General features: G+C 36.2%; 1 protein-coding gene across 1 annotated transcript in view; it reads left to right on the top strand.

Annotated features, from left to right (window-relative positions):
• The window catches only part of RPS6KA5 (ribosomal protein S6 kinase A5), a 75,793-nt gene that overhangs the window by 689 nt on the left and 50,686 nt on the right, over positions 1–24,418 (top strand). The window contains 2 exon segments of the mRNA XM_032690043.1: positions 10,889–10,960; positions 21,894–22,112. Coding sequence (XP_032545934.1) covers positions 10,889–10,960; positions 21,894–22,112 — 291 coding nt within the window.

Raw genomic sequence — 24,418 nt, 5'->3', positions numbered from 1 at the left:
TTTTTTTTTTTTTTTTTATTTCTGAAGAAAGTATTGCACTTGGACTTCTACTGCGTGCCTGGCTCCCCTGTCCCACTTCCCGGTGGGATTTTACGCTTTTGAAGGAGATAAGGCTTAGCCATTCTCTCTTTAAAACTGTGTGTTTGACTTCTATGGCAGTGTTGGCGGGGCGGTTTGTTCCAGTCCTAAATGATGTCGTTTTATGTGACAGCTTTTCTCTGACCTCGATGAAATGCCGGAATTGTAGGGAGGGGAATGTGCCAACACGTAATCACAGAGTTATCTGGCTTTTCAGTTTATGAATCTTCGGGTAGCTCCGTAGTTACTTGACGACCCTCTGGAGAAGTAGTTCAACACGTGAAATATATGTGACCTTTCAAAATACAACAGAACTGCTCTGCTGTAGGTTGTCGTGTTGGGGAAGAGCTTTATTTGTTTTTTTATAGGGACTCTCTGCTTCTCGGAAGTTTCCAGGCAACTTGAACACTGCAGTAAATCTAGATTTTACTGTTGATTTAGAAGTGTGTGTAAAACATAATCAGTATATGTATTCTCTGTATTTATTAACAATGGAGGTGCTGATGATCCTTCATTCCTTTTCTGTCATCTTTTTCTCCATGATGAAGTAAGAATGAGCATATGATGCTGTTCACGGCAAAAGTTTGAGAGAGCCGCCCCAGAGGGTTAATGTAGTTGACATTCTCGAATGGGCAGATGTTGGAGGCGGGTGGTGGTGCTGGGTCTCCTCGGTCGCGTTCAGCCTCCTGCCCGCCCTGTCCCCCTATCCTGGGGCTCGGGAGAGCTGTCCCAGAGGAACCCAGCTATCACTGCGGCTTGGGAAAAAAAAAAAAAAAAAAAAAAAGGCGGTCTTCCTGATAGCTACGCAGAAACCAAAGGGACTGTAGTTTCCTTCTTTCAAGAAGCAAAAGAGCTTGTGGAAAACATAGTTGTCTTGATGAGCATTGTTCGGTTTAAGTGTGCAGGAGCAAAGGGGGTAACGGGAAAGGAAGTGGGACACATTTATTCAGTATATTTACATAGCTATGCCTAGATTTCTTTTATAAAAGTTGAGAACACATATCCCAGAGGGATAGTTATTTAGAGATAGTTTGAGTAATAAACATTTGTATAAACTAGACAAAGAGATGTCTAATACAGCATAATAAGCAAGTTTGATTTTGATCCTGGTCATAAAGCTTTATAGATCCATGAAGTACCAATACTCACTTTTAAAAATTCTCGACCTGGTTTGTCTCTTTAAGCTTCTAAAATTCACTTTAGTAGGATTCAGCTGCTTCTCCCCTCCCTGTTCTCTTGTTATTAAGTGTTTAGAAAACTCTTCTTTCTGAAAAATGCTTTCTAGCAATGACTTGTCTATTTCTGGAGCACTAGGGTGGAGGAGGGAGCTGCTCTATCATGTACTCCTGGGAGACTCCTACTCCTAAAGGTGTCAATAGTGTCATTGCTATGCAAGAAGTACGAAGATACTGTTTCAGAACTTGCCTCTATACAATGCAAAGAGATACGATAATTTGAAAAGTTGCAGTCAGCTTCTGTTGATACAGAAATATATAAATCTATAGGATACTTTGGATATTTAAGGGTGTTTTTGTACTGGGTCTGGTTGTGTGGATGCCTAACTGCTGGCTAGGGTCAACCCACCACAGCTTTAAAATGTGCAGCATGATTATTTGATTTTGCTTCGTTTTGGGAAAGAGGGTAAGAGGACGTGTAAGAACTAAAATTTGCAGACAGTGGATCTTTGTTGTTCTAAATGCTGTAGCTGTATATCATGAATATCCTTTAATGCGCAATTTGTTTAGACTGTAGTGTTCCCCTCATTTCTGTGTTCTTTCTTTGATGGTGCTGTCTCTGTGACTTATTGAATAATTTAGAATTACGTATTGAAAGTAGCTGCCAGTTGGCAGATCAAGAAGAGATTGGTCTCCACAGTTATTTGAAAGAAGGTACTATTATGATAGAAATAATGGCTTCTTTGAGAAGGGATTGTCTTATTTTCATATTGTAGGAGTTGTTGCTTGAACCACATGATAACAAACTTTCTAATTCAAATCAAGTAATATTTTGTATTTGTAATTAATTGGTCTTGGGATTACTCTAAAAATATTAAATGATTTAGGGGCAGGCGTTGATTATGGTCACGTGAGTATACTATAGAACTAGAATTTAAGATGAAATGAGTATCTTAAAGAATGCAGCAGAGGATTTTTGTTACCTTCAAGCAAATATGGTGGCATATGAAAGTGCACAGTTAGAGCCTGTGCAGTGCTGTTTCTACACAACTCCCAGCTGATTATCATACCGTGGTTTGACTTCTTTTAAACTTTGACTTTGAAATTACAGTGCTGGCTTTGATATGTAGGGTCAAGTTTAATTTTAGCTCTATATCTCATGGTCTTAGAGCCCTGGAACTCATCTGTTGTGTGACCAAAAAGTAATTACTGAAAAAACATCACTTGATAGGCATGTAGATTGGGTCTGTGATAGGGAAGGAACTGTGGTGCGTAACACTTGACTGCCTCTGTGGTGCCATTTGATGTGCTGGATTACAAATACTGGGCACTGCTCTGTGTATATATATATGTGTATTATTTTGATGATGAAAAGAATTGGAATGCCCCTTTGCTGCTGGGAAAACTAGGTGTGTATGTATTTCAATGATTGTTCCTTCAGTCAGATATTTTACAGATTAGACACAGCAGTCACTTTTAGGACACATTTCATTTAATAATTATTTTCTCCCAATATATTTAGCAATTTTTTTTCTGTTCCCGACACCAAAGCATTTCTATCTGGATAGAAACCTCACAATTTAGCCACTTCAGAATAGTTACCATCTTTCTTTTCTCATTTTAGGAAGGAAAATGAGTTTTTGGGGAAAGTGGAATCACCATCTCTTTTCAGGAAGTAGAAACAAATGTGCCAAAGTTCAAATAGTAGGAAGTGGTGACTGCCTCTGATTCTTACTGAAGCTCTCCGCTGAAAATAATAAGAAAATGAAATTTTCTCTGGCATCAGTTTCTGGAATCTTGTAAAGGGAAAAATTTTATTTTTTGAAGGCTAGCCTTCAGAGTTAATTCCACTTCTAATCGTTTTGCAGACCTAAGAAATAGCATATTATTTACAATGGAAAAAGGACAGTGTTGCATCTTAACATTTCTGTTTCCTGGTAATGCCGTGGAACTGAACAATGGCAAATGTAAAGCCTATTGGAGGAAAGATTTTGTGTGATAAGGAAGGATATGGGAAGAGAGGGAAAGTCTTATGATATCAGAAGGTAAGAAGGAAATAAGCTGTTAGCAGTGAGATTTCCTCCCCCTTGACTCTATCATAGCTCTTATTTTTCAGGAAAAAATAGGGATCAAAGGATCCTAAATCTTAAGTGTGTGTGAGTGACTGTGTAGGAGGTTACTCTACACCTTGGCACTCATGTGCACTCCCTGCTTTGCCCAGGGAGAGGCAGAGATTAGCAAAACTGGGATCTTCAAGGGAACTTGACACGTTCCCTGAATATATGGGATGATGGGCCCTATATATATTGGGGTTTTTTTTGGTTTAGGAAGTTATTTTACTTTTTGGAAAGTCTGTTTTGAAGAGGACAGTGGCTCTGTTTTAATGTTACCATGAGCTTTAGGCTAAAGAACTTGCTTCAATTCACCTTACTGTTAACACATGCATGGAAAGAAGGCATGTGTAGACCAGAAATTGATGTAGTGGTGGGCTGCAAGGCTCCAGAGGCAGAAGAATTTGGAAATTCCACTTGGGTTAAACTTACAATTCCGTATTAAACTATAAAAGGCTTCAGAAAAGAAATACATGGATTATCTGAAGCGTTTAATAATGCAAATTCTTAGTTACACCTTCTTGAATGAGAACTTAAACTAGAATGGATTTACTTGTTAACTGTAAGGTTCATGTTACATCCCGAGGAATTGTGAAAATTCCTGTGACTAAAGAACATGATGAATCATGCACTGAATAGTGTGCAGGCTTCACTGTGGAGGTATATCTGGCACCTATACAGTATTCAATTTTTTTATTTTTAAAAGGAAACTGTATAAAACTTTTTAAATTATATTACTTTTTAAATTATATTTTCTGTAAGACACAGATTTTTTTTTTTTTTTACTTCTGTACTAATTCTGTATATTGTCTAGGGATCAAGGGATACTAATAGTTGAATATTTCGGAGCTTGGATTGCTTTTGCTTCTACTTTTCTCTTTTGAGCACTAAAATATACGTGTTCTTGGATTGCTGTGGGGAGTATAAAGAGTGTTTTAAGTTTATGAATAATCTTTAATACAACTTAAATCTCTGAATTTTACTCTTTACACAATCAATACTTTCCAAAAATGTTCTGTAGTCTACGAATTTATTGTTTTTTATCTTCTGGTAGCTTTGATTGTGGAAGGAGAAAAAGGACTATTGATCTTTCATGGGTTGTATTTGTAGCTTTTTGTTTGGTTTAGTTTGTTTGTTTGTTTTCCTCTCTCCAGGCTTTGGAATCAAACAAATCTGGCTAAAATGATCTGTACAAGTGTTTGCTACCATTGAACATTGTTTCAGTGGTATTCTATAAAATGACTAATATAAATGAGGACTTAGTAGTTGCAGTCTTCATTGTCAACCTCTTTATTAGCTTTGATCAAATGTATTCTAAATGTGATGGTTTAAAAGGTTGTGCTCGATTCCACAAAAGAACTGGGACTCTTATATGCCATGTTAATGCATGTTAGGATTTTATTCAGAAGCCAGAATTGCTTAAACATATAAGAAGGCCTGGGTGCCTGAGGATGTGATTTGGCAATATAAATATTGAATCCCCTTCATTGCATAATTTGGTATCTTAGGGTAAATGCTCTCTCTGTCTCCTCCCCCTCATACAATCCCGATGATGAGGTGTAAGCTCTCCTAAGATTTCTTGGCTTCTGACTCAGTCTGCAGATAGGCAGATGACCTGGTTTGTGAAGGACTCGCATTATACAGTCAGTTTATTGGGTCTGTGTTTTGTTTTGGGATCTGTTGTGACTGTTTCCTCTTCTCATTTTTTGTTGACATCTGTAAATATTTTGTGCTGGCTTGGACAGATGGCTATAAAAGCTTTACCTGGGAGAGGATAATTCTGAAGATAATTCTTAAGTTTCCTGGTTAATGTCTGCATAAATTATTATGTAAATACCTTCCATAAGTATGTAAGTTATCAGTTGCTCTTTTTTTGTTGATAAATTAATCTGTAATCTGTTACTTTTGGCACTGTGTCCAAAGTGTCTGTGACTGAATAAAGTGTATTTTTTTAAAGTGTTGTACTGATTTCTGATGGTAGAGAAAACCAAAGTTGATTCATATCTTGTACTTAGATATAATTTCACATTTGAAAAAGTATGCACAATCCTTAGATATCTGATTGTTCCAACTCTGTTCAGCATTAGATATCTATAGCAATTTTATTCATTAGCATCTTGCCTATTTTGTTTTTGTTTGTTTGTTTGTTTGTTTTTTACTGTTATGTGGTGTATAGTGTTACTGCACATAAAGCTTCTAGCTAACCATGGAGGTGCTTCTAGGCTGAATCTTGGTGACCTCATAGTGATTCATCTCACAGTAATGATATACCCAGTGGCAAAATCACCTCTGTAAGAGAAAAAGGCTTCTGCTGCTGAATCTGAATGGATCGTAACATGGAGCATTTCCCAGTTCAGACTATTGTGAATCTGGGTTGTTAATCTCAGATGTCTGGACTTTTTTATTTCAACCTCTGATTGAGTGTGACTAGATGGTGATAGTCTGTCACATTTCAAGTATGGTAGAATACTTTCACTTCCTTTCACAAATCCTTCTCAGTTGCTGGAACTGGTTACAATCAAAGTATAACTCTGTATAGCAGATAAACAGTATAGCATGTTAGATGCATTTTCTTCAGTGTCTTACAAATAATAGTTGTATACTTTCTATTGCATGGTGTAATTTCCCTTTTTTTTCCCTTTTTTTTTTCCTTTTCTTTTTCCCAAAAAAGAATGTACTAGTTTTACTTAATTTCAAAGAAAAACACCCACTCTTCACTCTGAATAAGGCATAAACTCAAGTTTGTGTTCATATGAGTTTTAAAACAACATCTGTTCTTTGTTGCTGTGACTTAAGTAGATCTGTTAGGTGAGTGGGGATGGGCCATTCTCTGAAGTAACAGGTTAAAATCAAGTTGATATTGGTACCAGACACTGCAACCTCATAGTTTGGAATATTACAGAATGTTTTCTGTCTCATTTTCCTTCTTGTTTTCTCCATTCTTCTTAAATTGCCTGAGGTTCATTGTTCTACTCCGTAAGACAGCAGAGTTGGTCTTGTGTTGCAGAGAATAGCAGAGACAAGGTGCAGCTTTCAGGCAGTGCTTGTTTTGGAAGATTGCTTGATCTAGTTCAGTAGAGAAAGCTCTACTTTTGTTTGTCTGCTTCAAAACCTGTATGAAATGGAGTCTAGAAACAGAGGACAGAGCACACTTTAACTTGAAAATAAACTGCTGAAATATTATTTCTCAAGATCATAAAAGTGCAGTTAAAAGCCAACAGAACCATTGCACAGTACTACCTTGCACAGTTCTTAGTTCACTCTTGGCCATCTCAAAGGTCAGGTACAGTGCAGATGACAGTCCTGTCTCTTATGTCATCTGGAGATCCTCCATCAAGCGGAAATGTGATTCTGCTTGCCAGAGTTAAACAGACTGCCCAACTTCCAGGGCACTGAGAATGTCAGTCCTGATGTCCATGCACTGGTGTCCCTGCATGTAGAGGTTTGTTTTCACAATGATGATATTTCTAGATATTTGCTTGCCTTCAACCTTCAGAGGTCATGTTTGTGACCTGTACCTCTATTTCCTCTTTGTTTTTATGGATGCTATGATGTCTTGGCCTTTCCCTTCGTTATTTGTTCCTGAGTTGATCAGTTATCTCTTCCCGTTGTTCTCAGCTGCATGTTCTCCTCCTTAACCATGTTGGTGCAATGCTGATTAGTGTGGACTGTAGTAGAACATCAGTAAATAGAAGCTTTTTCTAATTGTGCACCTATGCAGTGAGCTTGTCACCAATAGGATGCATTAGCTTCCCCTCCCCCCCGTTATGTACAACCACCCTTTATATTGCTGTACCACGTGTAACTTCAGATTATTTGTGGAGAAACTCTCATCCTGTTGACTTGGGCAGTACTTTTGTTCCTGTCCAAAATTAGTTCCTTTCCTTGGTGTGTTTCAGCTGATGGTCTTAACACAATTGAACAAAAAAGTGCATGGAGAAGTAAATTTTCTGTTTCCAAAACTGCTTTCTGTGCACCAATGTACATCCTATTGGAATCTTGCCACATAAGTTGTCTTGGTGCAGTTTGCACAGGTAGTTGTTGGGTCAGGTTCTGATACCAGTTCTAGCATGGTGATGTCTGTGAGGAGTGAGAAGCCTTTCACTGTTCTGGCTGTTTCTGATGTACTGGTGGTCTTGGTGCAATCCTTTAAAGGCTCTCAGACTTGCAACAGTGTTGTAATTCCATAAAGCGTTTGTGGTGAAAGGTCCTCCAAAAGCGATCATGTTCCTGGGAGTGACTGGGGAATAGAATAATTAATCTTGAGATTTGTGCTTCTGAAAGCAAGTTGAAAGAAAAGTCAGTATGATGACTTTTGCCCTATAGAAACTGCACTTCATCTCTGCTAGAATGTCGAAGTGCTGCAGCTGGTTTCAGCAGATGAAGACAAAGGACTGTTCTCGTGATGTCATGAGAAAGTGGCACAGACAAACTCTTCAGCTTGCGTTACTTGGAGTATTACTTGAGAGATGGACAGAGCACTGCAACTGAGGCTGTGAGGGAAAGCCATTGCCATGTGGCAACATCGGGAGAAGCATTTTGTGGAAATTGTTGTTAACCTTTTCTTATAGCTTTGAAGATTTGTTACTTTTATTTTTTAATTAAGGATAATTTTATGTCTTGCTTTATAAGGAATAATTGTGAGACAGTTTGTCTCAAGTGTCCTATCTTGCTTCTATGAGGGATGCCTTTTTTTTCCCAGTATAGTGCAAAAAGAATGAGGTGGGACTTATTTTATAATTATCATATGCTTATTTGTGATGTAATTTTCTCCTTTTATGAGGAAAATAATGTTACAATAGCCTTCAAGACACTTAATTTCATTTTTTTTTTTTTTTAGGATAAGGCTATTAAGCATCTTAAATGAATGTAAAAATGGGATTAAGTGGATAGTGCAAAATTATGATTCATGCTGAAACAAGTACATAGTAATTCCAACTAGATATTACTCAGCTTTTTATTGTGGAACCTCATGGAAGTGGTAAAGGTTTTACTGATGTTATTGAATGTGAGTTGATGGTACAGTTTAGATTAATGGATTGAGTTTAGGACTTGATCTCTTTTTATGACTATAACCAGCATTACAAATCTTCAGCGTGTTACAGGAGATGCAGCATTTCTCTGGGTTCCACTCTCTGTCTTCCTATTTAGTTCCAAGAGCATGGCATGATTAAATGACTGTTTTGCTTTCTAGAAGGGTGTTTTATTGAAGAGCCTTCTGCTGACACTGTTAAAGGATGTGAGGTGGTAAAACCTTTCTGCAGTAGTCCATCATGGAAGATCCAAATCAGTGGATTTCTAAGTGAAAAATGTCTTCTCATTCTGAGTTCAGCACCTACTTAGCTAGTATCCAGAGAAGTTTTGTGTCCTGAATCTCTTCAGCGATGTCCACTGCTTCATTAAAACTGTGGCCACTCTAACCCATGTCTCTTTAGAATAGTTCCTGACTCCTGATGTCCCTGACAGGAAGGACAATGTTTTGGAACTGTGTATGTTGAGTATCGTTCTCAGTACCTGTTAAGAAGAGTAATATGTAATATTAACTTGCTTGAAGACAGTTTGCTTCCTGTGACATGACATACTCTGATTGAATAGACATTAACTCAGGTCTGGGTTTGCCTTACCTTACTCCTTTCTTGGCACATGAATGCAGCTTCCTTACTGCTGTCTTAAGCTGTGACTGTGATGTAACATTAGCATGACTATTTGTTCTGTTTGCAGTGAAAAATAGTACAGCAAGCTTCAGTTCAACTCCTGTGGTGCATATTGACTCACTGATTTGTTAGGGATTCTGGTACTGTCTTGCCTAGTACACATTATTAAAATGGAACTGATCACGAAAGTAAGGTTTCTTTGATAATAATTTGACTATTTTGTGTGTGGTTTTTTTATTTTATTTTTAAAATGTATTAGGATAGCTTGTAGATTCCCTCAGATTTGCAAAAATTGTCATGTGTACTGTTCACACAAGAAAAAAAATCCTGTAAACTCTTTTAGACTTTATGATCTCCCAGTCATTTCAAGTGGTCTCTCCACACTTTTTCCAACTTTGATTAATCCCTCAGAAAGATGAATGATAAGAGTTGAAAATAATCTCATTTTAGATGAGATTTCATCAGTGTCTTGCATTGAGAGCACAAATGTTGCCCTGAACCAACTAGGTGAATTTTATTTGTGTGTTCAGACTTGTAGGATTGTTGGAATAAGTCACAAATTTGCTTTTTAATTTATTTAGTGTTTGGGTCTTTTATACTTGTTCATCCTTTGCAGAGGGATGTCTTTCAAAAGCTTTGTGTTTTTGGTTTGTTTTGAGTTGTTGAGTTACTGCAGTTCTGTGAATGGACATTAACTACACATTTTGGTACTAGTTTAGGGAGAATGTGTCTTGATAAAGTTTCTTAGAAATGTCAAACTAAATGAGAATTTCTGTGAAATGAGTAAGTTAATATCAGCATCTCCTATCCAAATTGAGTTTTCCTCTTTACTACCCTTTAAACATACAGTTTGTCTTGAAGTTTCTGAGGCATTCTTGTGTGCCATGCCAGCTTCTGCAGCTTCTGCTGCTTGATGCTGCATCCTTAATTGTGCAAGTAAAACTGCTTATGTAGCTGCTCATTAAACTGGATCAGGGAACTAACTTGGTTAGAAATAATCAAACTTAGTTGTTTTTTTTCTTACTACTTTTAACCTGGATCATTTGAATGAACTGTTTTGCTGAATGGTCTGTAGTCACAAAATTGCAAATGGATGGCTAATATTATGATAGGAATGAAAGATGAAAAAAATGGCAACTGATTAAGGCTTTCTTGTAGCAGCTTAGAAAAGAAAAAAACCCAATAAACAACTACAAACCAACCCTCCATAACTCCTTTATTTAAACAGAGCTCTTCACCTCCCTTCTTAGAAAAGTGGAGGTTAGAAAAAAAAGTACTCAAAGTGGTATAGACTTGTATAAACAGAACCTTTCCAAACTGTGCAACAAATGAAACAACTTTGTAGCAGCTTAGATTTTTTCCATACTCTTGAGTTATGCAAGATTCAAGGTCGTTTCTGCTTGATAGTAGTGGAGAGTCTTTAGTAATCCTGTGTTAACATCACAAGCAACTGTTGGAGCTCTGTTTGTGTCATCCCAAGCACCATATAATCCAAGAAAATGAGGGTATTCAGGGTGCTAGGGCTAAGGGATGACCTGATTGCTGTATATAACTGTGTGATTGGAGATTACAGACAAGGTGGAACTAGACTCTTTTCAGAGGTGCCCAGTGATACGATGGAAAATGGTGTATACAAACTAGATGGGCTTCACTTGTTATTCTGTGGTTTTGCACCTTCAGGTACACTGATGGCAGCAAGAAAACTACTTTCCTTTGCTTTTGAAGTCGAATATAATGTGCAACTGGAATGTCCTCTTCATGCTGCTTATTTAATTCATCTGCTAACTTGGTTTTACTGAACATGCAGTAAGATGACAGAATGATGTTTCAATGTACTACATATCTGAAATGATTTTTTTTTTTTCCTCAGCAAATTTGACAGGCCATGCAGAGAAAGTTGGCATTGAAAACTTTGAGCTCCTGAAAGTTCTTGGAACAGGGGGTAAGATGCACTATTTTTAAGTTAAATGTTGGAAGCATTACTCTTAAGTATGATTTTGTTTTTTAGTTGATGTTTTGGTAATTGGAACATTCCTTAGGAAGATACCAGTTTTGTATTTTTTTTTCTCACAAATATTGCGCAAAATTGGAGATCCCATGTTGCAGCACTTACAGCACTTTTAAAAATGCGCTGTTTTAAAAAAATGGAAGAATATTTGTGAGAATTTAATATAGTTTGTGAAAAACCTGATCTAAGTTAAGACATGATCTTGATAATTTTATTAAGTTTTCGAACAGTGTTTGGGGAAAGAACAGTCATGTTAGTAAACTATTGAATCGGATGCTCCACTCTTTAACTAATCTGTTTGAGAGTTGATGTTGGCTCCACAAGGCTCTCTCTGCCCTAGTCAAATCCCAGTATTTTTTAAGATAAAAATGTTCATTGGTGTACTGTAGGTTTCAGCACATTGTAGGATGTTGTAGGATTACTGACTGTAACCAGGGAAAAAACCTCTCTCCTTTGCTAAAGGGACACACACAAAGGCCTGTGTACAGATCAGAAGTAATGACTTTTATTCTTTTTAGGTTGTTTAAGTTTTTTTTCTTTAGTCAGTATTTACATTGGAGGCATTGTTGAGCAGATTGGGATGATCATGTAGGTGGACTATCATCAAGGTCTGTAAAAGTTTTACGTTAGTTATATTAAATTTTTACGTGTTATCAGCCATTAATGAGTAGCAGTGAGGCTATAATTGCACAAATTGCTACATCACTGAAAAGAGCGTAGGGTTTTGATTTTCAGTTTTAGCTGTCATATAGATTCTGTCATAAATTTATTAAGCTGTTAAATCACCCAAGAGTATATTTTTCTGTTTCTAAAGTAAGGGGTTTTTAAATTTAGATTTAATATGCTTAAAAATGCAACTCTTGCTGTTAAGTTTCAGTAGTTAGAGGTAGAGGCAAGAAGCTTTAATATTTGTAGATAAATGTTGAACATTCATTGGTAGAAGCAACTATGTTTTTCTGAGTGGAGTTAACAAAAATGAAATTATAAATCATTATCCATTTATGTGAAGATGTCTTTCTCTCCTGCTGATGGAAACATTGGCTGAATTTGTATTTATACGTGTGTGTGTGTGTATATGAAAATTGTCCCATACCACAATATTGTCCTTTTTTTTACCTCTACCATTAGTCTGAGATCACCCTAATATTACAACTATTGCATTTGGGATACAAAGTAAGTTTTGGTGGTTTCTAAGTGTCAGTCTTCAACTTCAGACTAGTAGCCTGACCTACTGTCTTTAGGCAAAACCTCTGAAATACCCTTTTGTTGCTGTTGAACTGTTGTCTGTTGTTCACTGCTACTTTCCACACCCTCTCTTCTTCATGAACAGATTGGTCAAATTTCTCTTAGCCTCAGATGCTCTTAACCACAGCAGGTAATCCATAGGCTCACAGTGCAAAGCTGTCCTATTCTCTCAGGTTAACAGTATAATTTTTGGGTGATCCCTTTCAGAAAAGTCTACTTCAGTGGCTACATAGTGGAATTGACAGTGTGTGTATGTGTGAAGTAAGAAAAGAAAAAGCTGACAAAGCATGCCTGTGTGACTTCATCCTGCTCTAGTTGTCTTGTTGCTCCAGAAACATCTTCTGTCTTAGTTCTTGAAATAGTTTGAAGTCTACTTAAAGACTCCTGCAAACTTTAGGACTCCTTGGGTATTCTGGAATGGCATTTGTAGGAAGAGTAGTTTTTATGGTATTTGATGGTTTTTTGGTTGTTTTATTTTTTGATTGGTTTTTTTCCCCCCTCTTTCTTACGATGCAATTTTAACCATAGCCTGAGGTTCTTGCTTCAGAAATCTAGACCATCAGGGCAGTCAAGAAGCTTTGTTCAGTCTCAAGCCTATCACAACTGAGACTTGTGCGCTACATGTGTCAGAGGTTGCTGCATGCTAATTACTGGACAGCATTAAATGCCAGTGACCTGATCAGAATGGACCTAGTTCTTTTTGTTTTTGGGGGAGTGACCATCTACCAGTCGTCAGTGTTTGCAGGAACATGGCATAGCTGAAAGCAGGACTAGAATGGACTCGAAGAGGTCCCTTAATTGGTTGGCCCAAGTCACAGCCAGTTACACCTGCCTCATCCCTGATGGGGATTCATTCGTGAAAGCCTCCAGTAGCAGAGGTTCTGCAGCCTTCCTAAGATGTTCTTGCTGAGGATGTTCAATTTTCTAACTTGAGAAACATTCTGGGTATTGCTATAAGCAAAGAGACAAGAGTTATCTTTACTCTGGCAGTGAAAACTTTATCCTGGTCTGAGGTTTTGGGTGTCACTGATAGTACTGTACTATAGCTGATACTAAATAAAACTGTCATGCTGTTTTAAAATGCTTCACTGTGGAGTTTTGCAGCATGCAGTGTTTTCAAACTGATAATCAATCTACAGTAACGCAAGGCAGAACATATTGAAACCTCACAGTTACGTTAAGTGATGACTGTACATGCTACTTAAACTAATTGCAATATTTTTAAGTATAGTCTGCTATGAAGCAACTGGAATAACCAAAGAAGATATGCAAATCATGTTAAATTCAATGATACTTTAAGTATATGTAATTGTGGTAGTTTCTTATAGACTTGGTTGTGGTTCTCTTCAGGTAACAGCAGTGAAAGTTTATTTAAAACTTCATTTTTAAGCTTTATGTTTTAAAAATAAAAATATTTAAGATTATTAGAAATAGTTTTCATGTGTGCTTATGTTTCTTCTGTGGAAGCAATTTTTTGTTATAACATTTTTTTCATGCCATGTCTTAGCATAATTTCGTACTTACTTTTTCTTTAATTTGAATTGATTTCTTACATTCTTTTTGTCTGATTTCTTCTTATACACTCTCTCAATTGGAGGCATGTTGTTATATTTTGATTTTTGGTATTAAAATAGTATCACAGTATACACATTTGTCTTTTGACCCGAGTCTTGCAGAAAAGACAAGAAAGCAAAAGTCTGAGTTATATCCTTTTAATTGCATTAAAGGGATATTAATAAATAAACTTGAAGAAATCAGTAACACTTTACATCAGTAAAATAAAATACATGACAGTATGCCACTCTTAATAAAGCTGTTAATAATGTACTTGTTGCTCTGGGAGCTCGTTATTACTTGACTTCTCTGACTTGCCTGTGTTCTACTCAATATATACTTTTTGCAATTGCAGTCTGTTTTTGTTTTCATTTAAGTCTTCTCCTTCCATTACTGTATAGCTTTGCAAATATGGAATTTTCAGATTTCCTGTCCACTGAATTCATGTTTCCATCTTGTCCCTCGATCTAGTTAAAGCTTGTCTCCGTGGGATGTAGAAAACCAGTGTCTGTTCTCTAGAAGAAGGTTGCTTTTCATCAATTTAATTGCTTCCCAAAGCAGGAAGGGAACAACAGGAGAAGGTGGCTGTGTTGATTTATGCACACCCACTTGGCGTATTTGCTTCATTCTTTGTAAATATGTTTTTAAAATAACAAAACACTGTCAGAGTACATTCTGGGCCACGCATTTTTCTGTGGATAGATTATTCCTTTTTTTCTACTCAACTTTAATAAATGGCACTTTCATTCACTCTTTCAACTGTGCTTAAGAGACAATACAAGTGATTCCTGAGCATGTTCACTAATAATCCGGTCTACCTCTTGAACTACAGTCCACTCATGGAGACAAAAAATAATGAGAAACAAGAATCTACCACATATAAAAGAGAATGTTTTATTCATGATTTTTTTGATTTAAGTGCTTACATGGGAAGAATATTATCCTTACATGCGGAAGTTGCTTAGAATCTGAAGGATTTATTGCTATGAAGGGAACAAAATTAGTGAGATGAATGTCAGATTTAAATAGCCATCTCAAAAATCTTGTTATACAAGAACACAGAATGAAGTTTCGTCTAAGAGGTCAGAAAGTATTCTGATAAAGTTAAGACTGTGAAATGAAAGTTAGTTCTTTCAAATCATATTGAAGAAAATATAAAATATTCTCTCATAAAAGGAGGAGAAATAAAGAAGTGTGGATACTGTGCTTAGGAGTGTGAGCCAAAATTAGTGAGTGTTTAAAAATAATTCCAAACTCCAATTAAATGTTTTACTTCAGATGTTTCTGAGGACAGCTAGAATGTATCCTGAACGGTAGGTGGGATGGCTAATTGGAGACAGGCCTTGGAAATAGGAAATTATTTTTCTGTATGAAGAACAGACTGAAAAGAGGAAACTGTGTTCAATCAAAGAACCTGGACAAATTTGTCTTATTCACCCATCAGAGAACTCTGAAAGAATCTGGACATTAAATTGGAGATAGTAGCAAAGATTCCTCTGGAAATAACGGCTGAAGTGGTTCAGTATAACTGGAGAGAATAGCAATCACAATCCTATATTTAAGAAGGGAAGAAGAAAGTAAAAATATGATCCAGGCAGCTCTTGGTTAATTGTTCTGGCTTCATCAAACTTCAGCAGTATGCAGTACCTTTAAAACAATTTTTGAAGAAAATTACTTACCTTAATTTTTGTAATACTTAAAAATTAATGTCATGCTTATCCAGTGGTAGATTGTCTTGCATATGTGAGCTACTTTCTAAAAACTTACTTGCTTTAAAAAAAAAAAAAAAAGTTAGGCATGTATTGCCTGCTAGACCTATTTACTGTAATAACACTTTTTAAAAAAGGCAAAAAAGCAAAACAGGAACAAAAGCAAAATGCTCATATAAAGTATATTTTAAGATGCAACTTACACTCTCCTGTCACTTTTTGCCTTTCTTATTAATCATCACTGGCTTCGTTTTTGACAGTTTGGTCATAGACAGTAAAATTTGGAAATACTTGTTCAGAATGCCATTATTTGATAATGGTTTTTGCTTGGCTTTTTCCTCCATTTTTACATGCTAGAGCTATATGCCTTTCTAACTTTGCCACCTCCCAAATTTTAATTCATATAGACAGATACCTGCACAGTGAGAGTTCTTCCTCCAAATTCCTTAGCAAGATGAGTAGAGAGAAAAGAGGTCATTAGGTATATATCATGCAGGAATACAGTGAAATTTATTTTGTACCTCTGAGCCTTTTCCTTTATTGTCTCATGGTTACTTTTACACTGACAGTAAAAAAGTAATTTAAGAATGAGGTGTAGTGTACGCTAACACTTGAAAAGATTGATTTAAAAAACTATCTGTATACAAATGTAAGTTTTGATGGATTTAGAAGTCCACAGAAACCATCCTATGTGCTATAAACAATAAGAATTGCATGCCTTTTTCTCTGCAAGAATTAGCTGGCGTGCTGCAGTGGCTTAATGTGCTTTCATTTATACAGAAGGAACAAAGAGCCAGAGAATATTTTATATTTTTAATTCATTGTCCTTCAGCAAGTATGTATTTTAGAATATTCTAATGACCTGCTGAATTGTTACTTAGGATGGTGATATGCTTATAATGATGATATGATATATTACTATGTATATGTACACTTATATAAATACTTATATCTAAGCAAACTTTTATCTATACTTATGAATATATGTATTTATGATATATTACTATGAATTTGTATTCATTAAAAAAGCAGTAGTGAAAATAAAGTTTTAGCACCCAGCTATATTTTTCTGTCTCACAAATTGAGTGGAAATTGGGTATAAATTGCTGTTATGAAATCTCTTAATCATCTTAAAGGCTGATATCCATATAAATCTGCAACTAATGATTACTCTTTTCTTTAAATTTTTATTTTATTTCTCTTAATAAACTGCAAGGTCAGTGTAACATAGTTGTGTTTGTCTATGTATTATATAGTCTTTTCTACCATTTAATATATTTTTAATGAATTTGGGGCGTGAATATTTGGTGACTGTACAATTCATTATGGGGGATATATTGCTGGCTCAATATTTCTGCCTTGGCAGTAGCTGAGATGTGCATGAGATTTTATGAGAATGAACATTAAAATGTCGCTCTTTGAGAAATTAAAAAAGCTTTTCAGAAATACAATTACCAGGTAGGGGTATTGCAATTAGCTTATGTGCTCTCTCCTTGCTGCCACTCAAATGAATTGCTTTTGCAGTGTTGTCTTTTAAGTAGATTTCTTGTGGTGATATCAGAGATTCTGGTGTTGAATATATCATGAGTCATTTGATTAAAATAGTGCTACTTAAGATTTATTCTCATCAAAAATGCTGAGAATCCTCATCACTCTGTCAGTTCTTTTCAGATTTCTGAAGAAACAATTTGTACCATGGTAAAGCTCTATGTTGCAAATTCTTTTATGATAACAGTAGTATTGTTTCTAGAGATTTCCTTTCAGCTATTACACTAACGAGATAATTTTCTCCTATGCTGTGTGTAAAGCTGTAGTACATGCTGCATTCTGTCTCTTAAGACGTGACTTTGCATGGTTTTATAAAGTGTGATTAAAGATACTGGTAGCCAAGTGTTAAAATCATGAGACTTTTTTAAAATTTTAGTTTAGCTTAATGTAATGTTCTGCAACATTTCTGATAAAACTGCTGTTTCCTAGGAATCTAAGAAAACTTGTGTTTAATGCTCTAGATTGGGCTTTTCAGAGAGGCAACAAGGAAGTTCAGTTTCAAGCTTTAGCTGAAAACTGGTGAAAACTAGGGCTGCTCTTTAAGCAGTTGGGAAATGCAAGATAAGACCATTGTCTGCACTATTTTTGTTGCATTAGTAAATGCAGAAGAGTTATCTACATTTTTTGAGAAGTAATTCCTTATAAAGATGTCAATATTACTTTTGGAAGCAGTTTCTTTAAAGCAGTCAACTCAGTGGTAGGGATCTGTTTTTCAGGTGCTAAAAATAAGTTAATATCCAATATTGGAAAATAACATTGTGCATATGCATAACAGTATTACTATGGTTACAGTATTATGGTCTGTGCAACCTTGATTCAGATCACCTGTGCCTGTACATCATGACAGGATATATGGCCCGTGCCTATTTTACTAAAGCAATCTTTTTGCATCAGTTTATCCATTTCTTGATGACCAGTTGGTGACCATTGAATCCAACTTAGAGATCTCATGCCTACAAAGCTGGAGAATGCAATACAATACTGAGAATCTTGAAATTGTCCTGTGTATCTTGCCTTTGTCTCCCAAAATAGAAAGATGTTTACAGTCACCTATTCTGAGTCTGTTTGCCATTCTTGAGAGATATGTTGTGAAAACTTATTTTATGAAAGCTCTTACTGCAGATAATGAGTTCTATAAAGAAACTAAGCATGATTCCTTAGGGCGTGATGAGTCAGGTAAAGAACTTCTTAAAAAGAATTGTTCAGTATATGAGCAGTATCACTTCTGTATGCTGAATGAAGTAGAACTTGGTTGTAGAAAAAGCCCACATGTCACTGGATAGTTTAAAAGACTCTACCTGTCTGGAAAAAAATCCAGAAAATAATCCGGAGTTACATGCGTTTGCTTACTGGAAGTGTAGTATATGCTACAGCATTTTTAAAGACCAACTAAATTTCAGTGTCTCACATCAGGACAGTATACTCTGGTCTAGTGTATTTTCAGATTAGAGATACTTAAGCATTCCTTTTGAGAAAGTAATGTGAAGGTAATTATAAGGATTGGACAAAGCAACCAGCTGGTTCAGTTTTCCGTCTCATAGTGGCTTAAGAGAGGCTTGCAATGATGATTTCCTTAGTGAACTTGCAGCAGCCTGCAGTTTGGGGTCTGCCTGAGCCAGAGATTCTCTTCAGTGTGTAGCAACACTTGCCATGCTTTCCTTTCCCTCAGGGATTTATATAGTCTTTTTGAATTCATCTACATTTTTGACATCCGTGGTATTATGTAGCAGTAGTTCGACAGCTTAACTACATATTTATTTTATGTACTTAATGTTGATACCTAATGATTTAATTTGTTGCCTTAATTATTTTATTCCTAGAAATAATGAAAATTTGGTCTTTACTTACCTTCATATAATTTTATTTTTCTCTAAACTCTGTACAATCTTCTTAAGTACTCTACTTTTTCAGGCTAAATAAAGAGTGGAAATATGTTTACTTTTGTTTATAATTAGAGGAATTCTCTTACCCTTTATTTTTCTTTCTAAGTTTTATACTTATTTTTTTCTAATGGGAGGAGGGGAGCTGGAGACAGAAGAGACGGAAATAGTGTGCATCATTCAAGATATAAGCACACAAAGATTTTGTACCACAGCATAAGGGATTTCTGGGTTTGTGTTGAAGGTTTGGGGGATGGTACACTTGTGTCATTTCTTCAATACTTTCCTTGAAGATCTAACATTCTGTTTGTTTTTTTTGATTACTACTGGTGTTTTCTCATAGGGTTGTCTGTGGTAACTCCAGTTATTTTTTTTCTTCTCAGTTTCAACACTGTATGTTATTATGATATGTGAATTCACATCTACCTGTTTGAAATTTTATCTACCATTTTATTTTTTCAACTACTATTTTGATACTGTGGTAGAGTTTTCAGCAGTAAGCTTCAATTTCTGTTGCAGTGGATAATTTACTAAACCAAGAAAATCGTCTTCATCGCTGTACATCTATGACTGAATCAGGCAGGATGAATTCTTGTGGTGACCTGCTTTCTCTGAAAAAGCTGAATATTTATTTTTAATCTTTTAGCTTTTTATCTGCTAACATAGCTGTTAATTTATAAGAGGACCCCCCCCCTTTGCTCCCATGACCGTTTAGTGTTTTTAAGACCTTTTTGCAAGAGAACTTAAGTACCTTGATCTAAATAGGTCAACCACATCATTGTTCCTTCCTCCTGATCCCTTTGAGCAATTATAATTATTTACATCTACAAAAGTAACACTCATTCTTTCACATAGTGAAGGATACAAACATCCTGTTTGTGTATCTACTACAGAAACACAGAATGGTTGGGATTGGAAGGAAGCACTGGAGGCCACCTAGTCCAATCCCTGCTAAAGCAGATTAACCTAGGACATGTTGTACAGGATTGTATGCAAGTGGGTTTTGAACATCTCCAGAGATAGAGGTTCCACAACCTCTCTGGGCAGCCTCTTCCAGTGTGTTGTCACCCTCAAAGTTAAGAAGATTTGCCTCATATTCATGTGGAATTTCATATTTTTCAGTTTGTGCATGTTGCCCCTTATCCTGTTCCTTCATTCAGCAGTGGGCCCACATTTTCCCAAGTCTTCCTTTTGCTACTGATGTCCTTGAAGAAACCCTTCTGGTTCTCCTTGATATCCCTTGACAGATTTAATTCCAAGTGGACCTTAGCTTCCCTTGACACATCTCTACCATACTCTGACAGTAGTCCTATATTCCTCCTAAGTGTCCTTTCCCTTTTTCCTTATGCTGTAAACTTCCTTCTTCTGTTCAGGTTTTGCCAGAAGTGCCTTGCCCATCCATGCAGATCTTCAGCCCCTATTGCTTCATTTCTTATTCATAGGGATGCCTGATCATAAGCTTGGAGGAAGTTATACTCGAATATTAACCAGCTCTCTTGGACCTGCCCTACTGCCTAGAGACCTAACCTCCTCTCTAAGGAGACCCTTGAAGCGGCCAGAGTTGGTTTTCCTGAAGTCCAGGGCTGTAATCCTACTTATTGCCCTACTTCCTTCATGCAGGATTCTGAACTCCACCATCTCATCTTGGTCACTGCAGCCAAGGCTGCCCCCAGTCTTCACATCCCCATCCTGTCCTTCCGTGTTTGTTAGTACAAGGTCCAGCAGCACATCTCTCCTTGTGGGCTTCCCCACCCCATGTGAAAGTTATCATGAGTACTCTGCAAGAACTTTCTGGGCTCCTGTGTTCCAAGCTGTGCTTTCTTTCCAGCAGCTGCCAGGGTGGTTCTGAGAACCATGAGTCTGTGATCATGTGATCTACTTCCAGCTGTCTGTAGAAGGCCTCATCTACTTCCTTTTCCTGATCAGGTGGCCTGCAGTAGACACCCATAAGAGTGTCACCCGTGTTATCTTATCCCTTAATTCTTACCCATAAGCTCTTGGCTCTTCCTTCATCCACCCCTAGACAAAACTCGATACATTCCAGTTACTGTCTCATGTAAAGAGCAACTCCACCACCTTGCCTTGCTGGCCTCTTTCCTAAAAAGTGTATAACCATCCATGACAGTATTCCAGTTGTGCAAGCTGTCACACCATATCTCTGTAATTGCAGTGAGGTCATGGCTCTGTGACTGCACACTAGTTCTAACCTTGACTATTTCTACAGGTTTTTCCAGTAGAGGTATCGTATTGACTCATATGGAATTCCCAGGAGTCCTTTTTAATAAAAAAAAAAAAAAGTAAAGGATGTCTGTGTTTACCACTTATTATTTCAGTCTGGAGCGCATTTAAAACTCTGGAAAGACTACTTTTACTATGTGTTTTCAGAAAACTTTATTTTTGAGAATTCCTCTAGCTTATTCTCATTTAAGTCCAGTATGGGAACCTCAGAAAGTTCCTATGTACTAAATACTGATGGGAAGAATTAATAAGTTTTTCTATGGATTTTTGGAACTTCAGTGCTATAAAACCAATAATGAAAGTATGTAAGTTGTGCAGATATGGGCAGGCTATTTTGAGGACAAAAAAATAGCATCTCTTTTACTCTACACTCTTACTTTAGATATAGGAATTTTAGGTTATTGCAAAGGAAAAAATCGTCAGCTCTTAAAATTGTTTCTAAATACTGAAACTGATTGTTTTCCTAGTCTTGCAGTGTTCAGTTGCGAAGCTCATTTGGTTGAATTTTGCTCTGAAAAGTTCAATCTGAAACAGAAAAAGTGTTTTAGAAGATTTTAACCTGAATGATTACTGCTTGCCATAACAATGAGTAATTGAAAATAATAATAGTATCAGCCAGATCTGTAGTACAATAGGTAACTTGTGTTTTTTGTGTCTTTGGTTTGTTTTTTGTTTTTCTCCCCACTTTTTAAGCCTATGGAAAAGTGTTCCTAGTGAGGAAAGTAAGCGGCCATGATGCTGGAAAACTGTATGCCATGAAAGTACTGAAGAAAGCAACAATAGTTCAGAAAGCCAAAACAACTGAGCACACAAGGACAGAACGACAAGTCTTGGAGCACATTAGGCAATCACCATTTTTAGTCACGTTACATTATGCCTTCCAGACAGATACAAAGCTTCATCTCATTTTAGGTGAGTAGTCTTATGGATTTAAGTCTTATGTTAATGAAAAAAAAAAAAGCCCTTTTATCTCAATGTTTTGTAGTCTTTTTTCATGTGGCCTTAAGTACAGTGTGTTTGGAGGTCGCATGGGAGAGCATAGGAAGGAAAATACTGTTTGTCTTCAACAGTGTCTGTATTTGTGGTTTTCCTGTTTGAACTTCAGTGTGCTACTCTGACTGGCAAGGTTAGTGGTATCTGTGACTAATATGCAGCAAAAAATGTATATGTATATTCATCAATGACCTGGAAACATTTGATGCCAAAACTTTCGTTATGAAATAATTTGATCTTTTGAGTATTGAGGTATCTTGCATGTGTCAATTTTTGGGTATTAAGAGATAATCTAAAATCACGCATTTCTGTGCTGCAAATGGAACCTGTTCATAAGGTTTGGTACCACTTTAAAATTTAAAATATTTCTACCTTTCAAATCAGCAGCAAATTTAGTGTTTATAATTTAATGTTAACAACTTAGGAAAATTTGAGAGATTAAATGAGACAAAATGTGAATATTTATTATAAATATTTTAGTACCATTCTTTAAGTCAAGATACTTTTGTATAGAATACAGATCCTATTTGAAATATTAAAAAAAGGAGGAAACAAAAAAAAATACAAACCACCCCAACCTCAAACCTGAGATGGATGTATTTACCTAAAAATAAATACATAGTAATGGAGAAATTTAGGTGACAAGGATAATTAGAAGGCCATAAAAGCCTCTTATATGAAGGAAAATTAAAAGCTTGATATTATATTCTTGTAAGAGTCAGAGAGGAGCAAACCCAGTAGTTCTGAAGAGCGTTACACAGCAGATAATGCAAACTGGGCAGGTGTCCACCATAATACAATGTTAAGATGATATTTGAAACAAGAAATTTATAGCCAATGTATAATTAGAGCCTTCTGTTTTGTTTTTTCCCTAAGTTCTATATACATTTTCAGAATATCCGTTGGGGCCAGAAAGGTCCTTTATTCCTTCTTTTTTAGGAGAAAATGGGAATAATTAAACTTTAAAACTTTCTTTTAATCACTTTTTCTAACAGTGTAAATTTTTTCTACCTAACATGACATAAAGCTACTTTGTAATTGAACTGGGCTTCATACCCTACTGAGGGAAATAAATTGTTTGTTACAAGTTTTTCATGTCTCATTATGTAAGTCTTTGTAAATCACTTCAGTTTAGTTTTGAAATGTATGTGTTTCAGAGGCTTCTGAATTTTGGGGGAAACCAGTGTCTGTCTTTTTTTTGTACCTGGCTGAACTTGGTGTGTGAGAGCATGTCATTTTAGCTTCAAGAGTTTTTAGAATTGGAGCCTCAGTGCAGTATTTAGTACAGTTCTTCATGCTGTCAGATTACACAGCTGTATGAATAGACTGAATCAAGCACAGACGTGCAGCTGCACTTCTGCCAAATTTCCAGAATGCAGGGTTTGGAGTTGATTCCAGTTTTTACATTGGCTTTAAGCTATATTGAAAGAACTAAGTGTTGTGTCCATGTGAATGCCGCCAATCCCATACAAAGCTTGTCATGCAAGGTTAACCTACTAATACTTAAAAAAAAGCTAAATAGTTTGAACTGTCAAATGGAGTTTATATTGAACTAACTGGTAAGTTTTTTTCCACTATGTCAGCCATGAATTTGATCTAGCACCAAGAACATGAAGGCTGATTGTTTCACTGGGCTGTGGTTAATGTTACAACCTGCATAGAATTAAGCTTGTTGTGCCATTCCTGTGGCAGTGTTGGTTTGGATCTGTCACAGTCCTTAGGACAGTACCTGGGAATTCAGTGCTTACCTTATACTGAGTTAGTGGTTCCAGCTAGAAATATTTTAAAAATTTGTTTCTGTTATCTTTTTCTATGTGCTGAAGTTTTTTAGAAGAAGGAAGCAATTGTAAAATGTAGGTTATTTGTACTTCATTAAATCTTTTTCGTATGCTTACTGATATAGATAAATACTTTTCCTTACATTGTTTGATTCAACTAATATTCCTTCTCAAACAGACAACTGGAGAACTAAAAAATGGAGAGAGATCAGAATGTCTGTGATTTATATATACATGCTTTCTCCTTCAAACTATTAACTTGCAATAGGATTGGATCCTTTTAGGGTCCAAAGGATTTAGGTCTTATAAGATGGATAAGATAAATCCCAATGCATGTAGGTCTTATACCAATAAATCTAGAGAAAGAATTTTGAAGAAAATATTGTGTAAGGTGATGTGGAGTGTGTTCCCTGCTCTGTACATGTAGACCTCAAATACAATAATGGG

This window comes from Chiroxiphia lanceolata, chromosome 6 (assembly GCF_009829145.1).
Source record: "Chiroxiphia lanceolata isolate bChiLan1 chromosome 6, bChiLan1.pri, whole genome shotgun sequence".
Taxonomy (NCBI): domain Eukaryota; kingdom Metazoa; phylum Chordata; class Aves; order Passeriformes; family Pipridae; genus Chiroxiphia; species Chiroxiphia lanceolata.
This window is presented reverse-complemented; position numbering and strand designations above follow the sequence as displayed.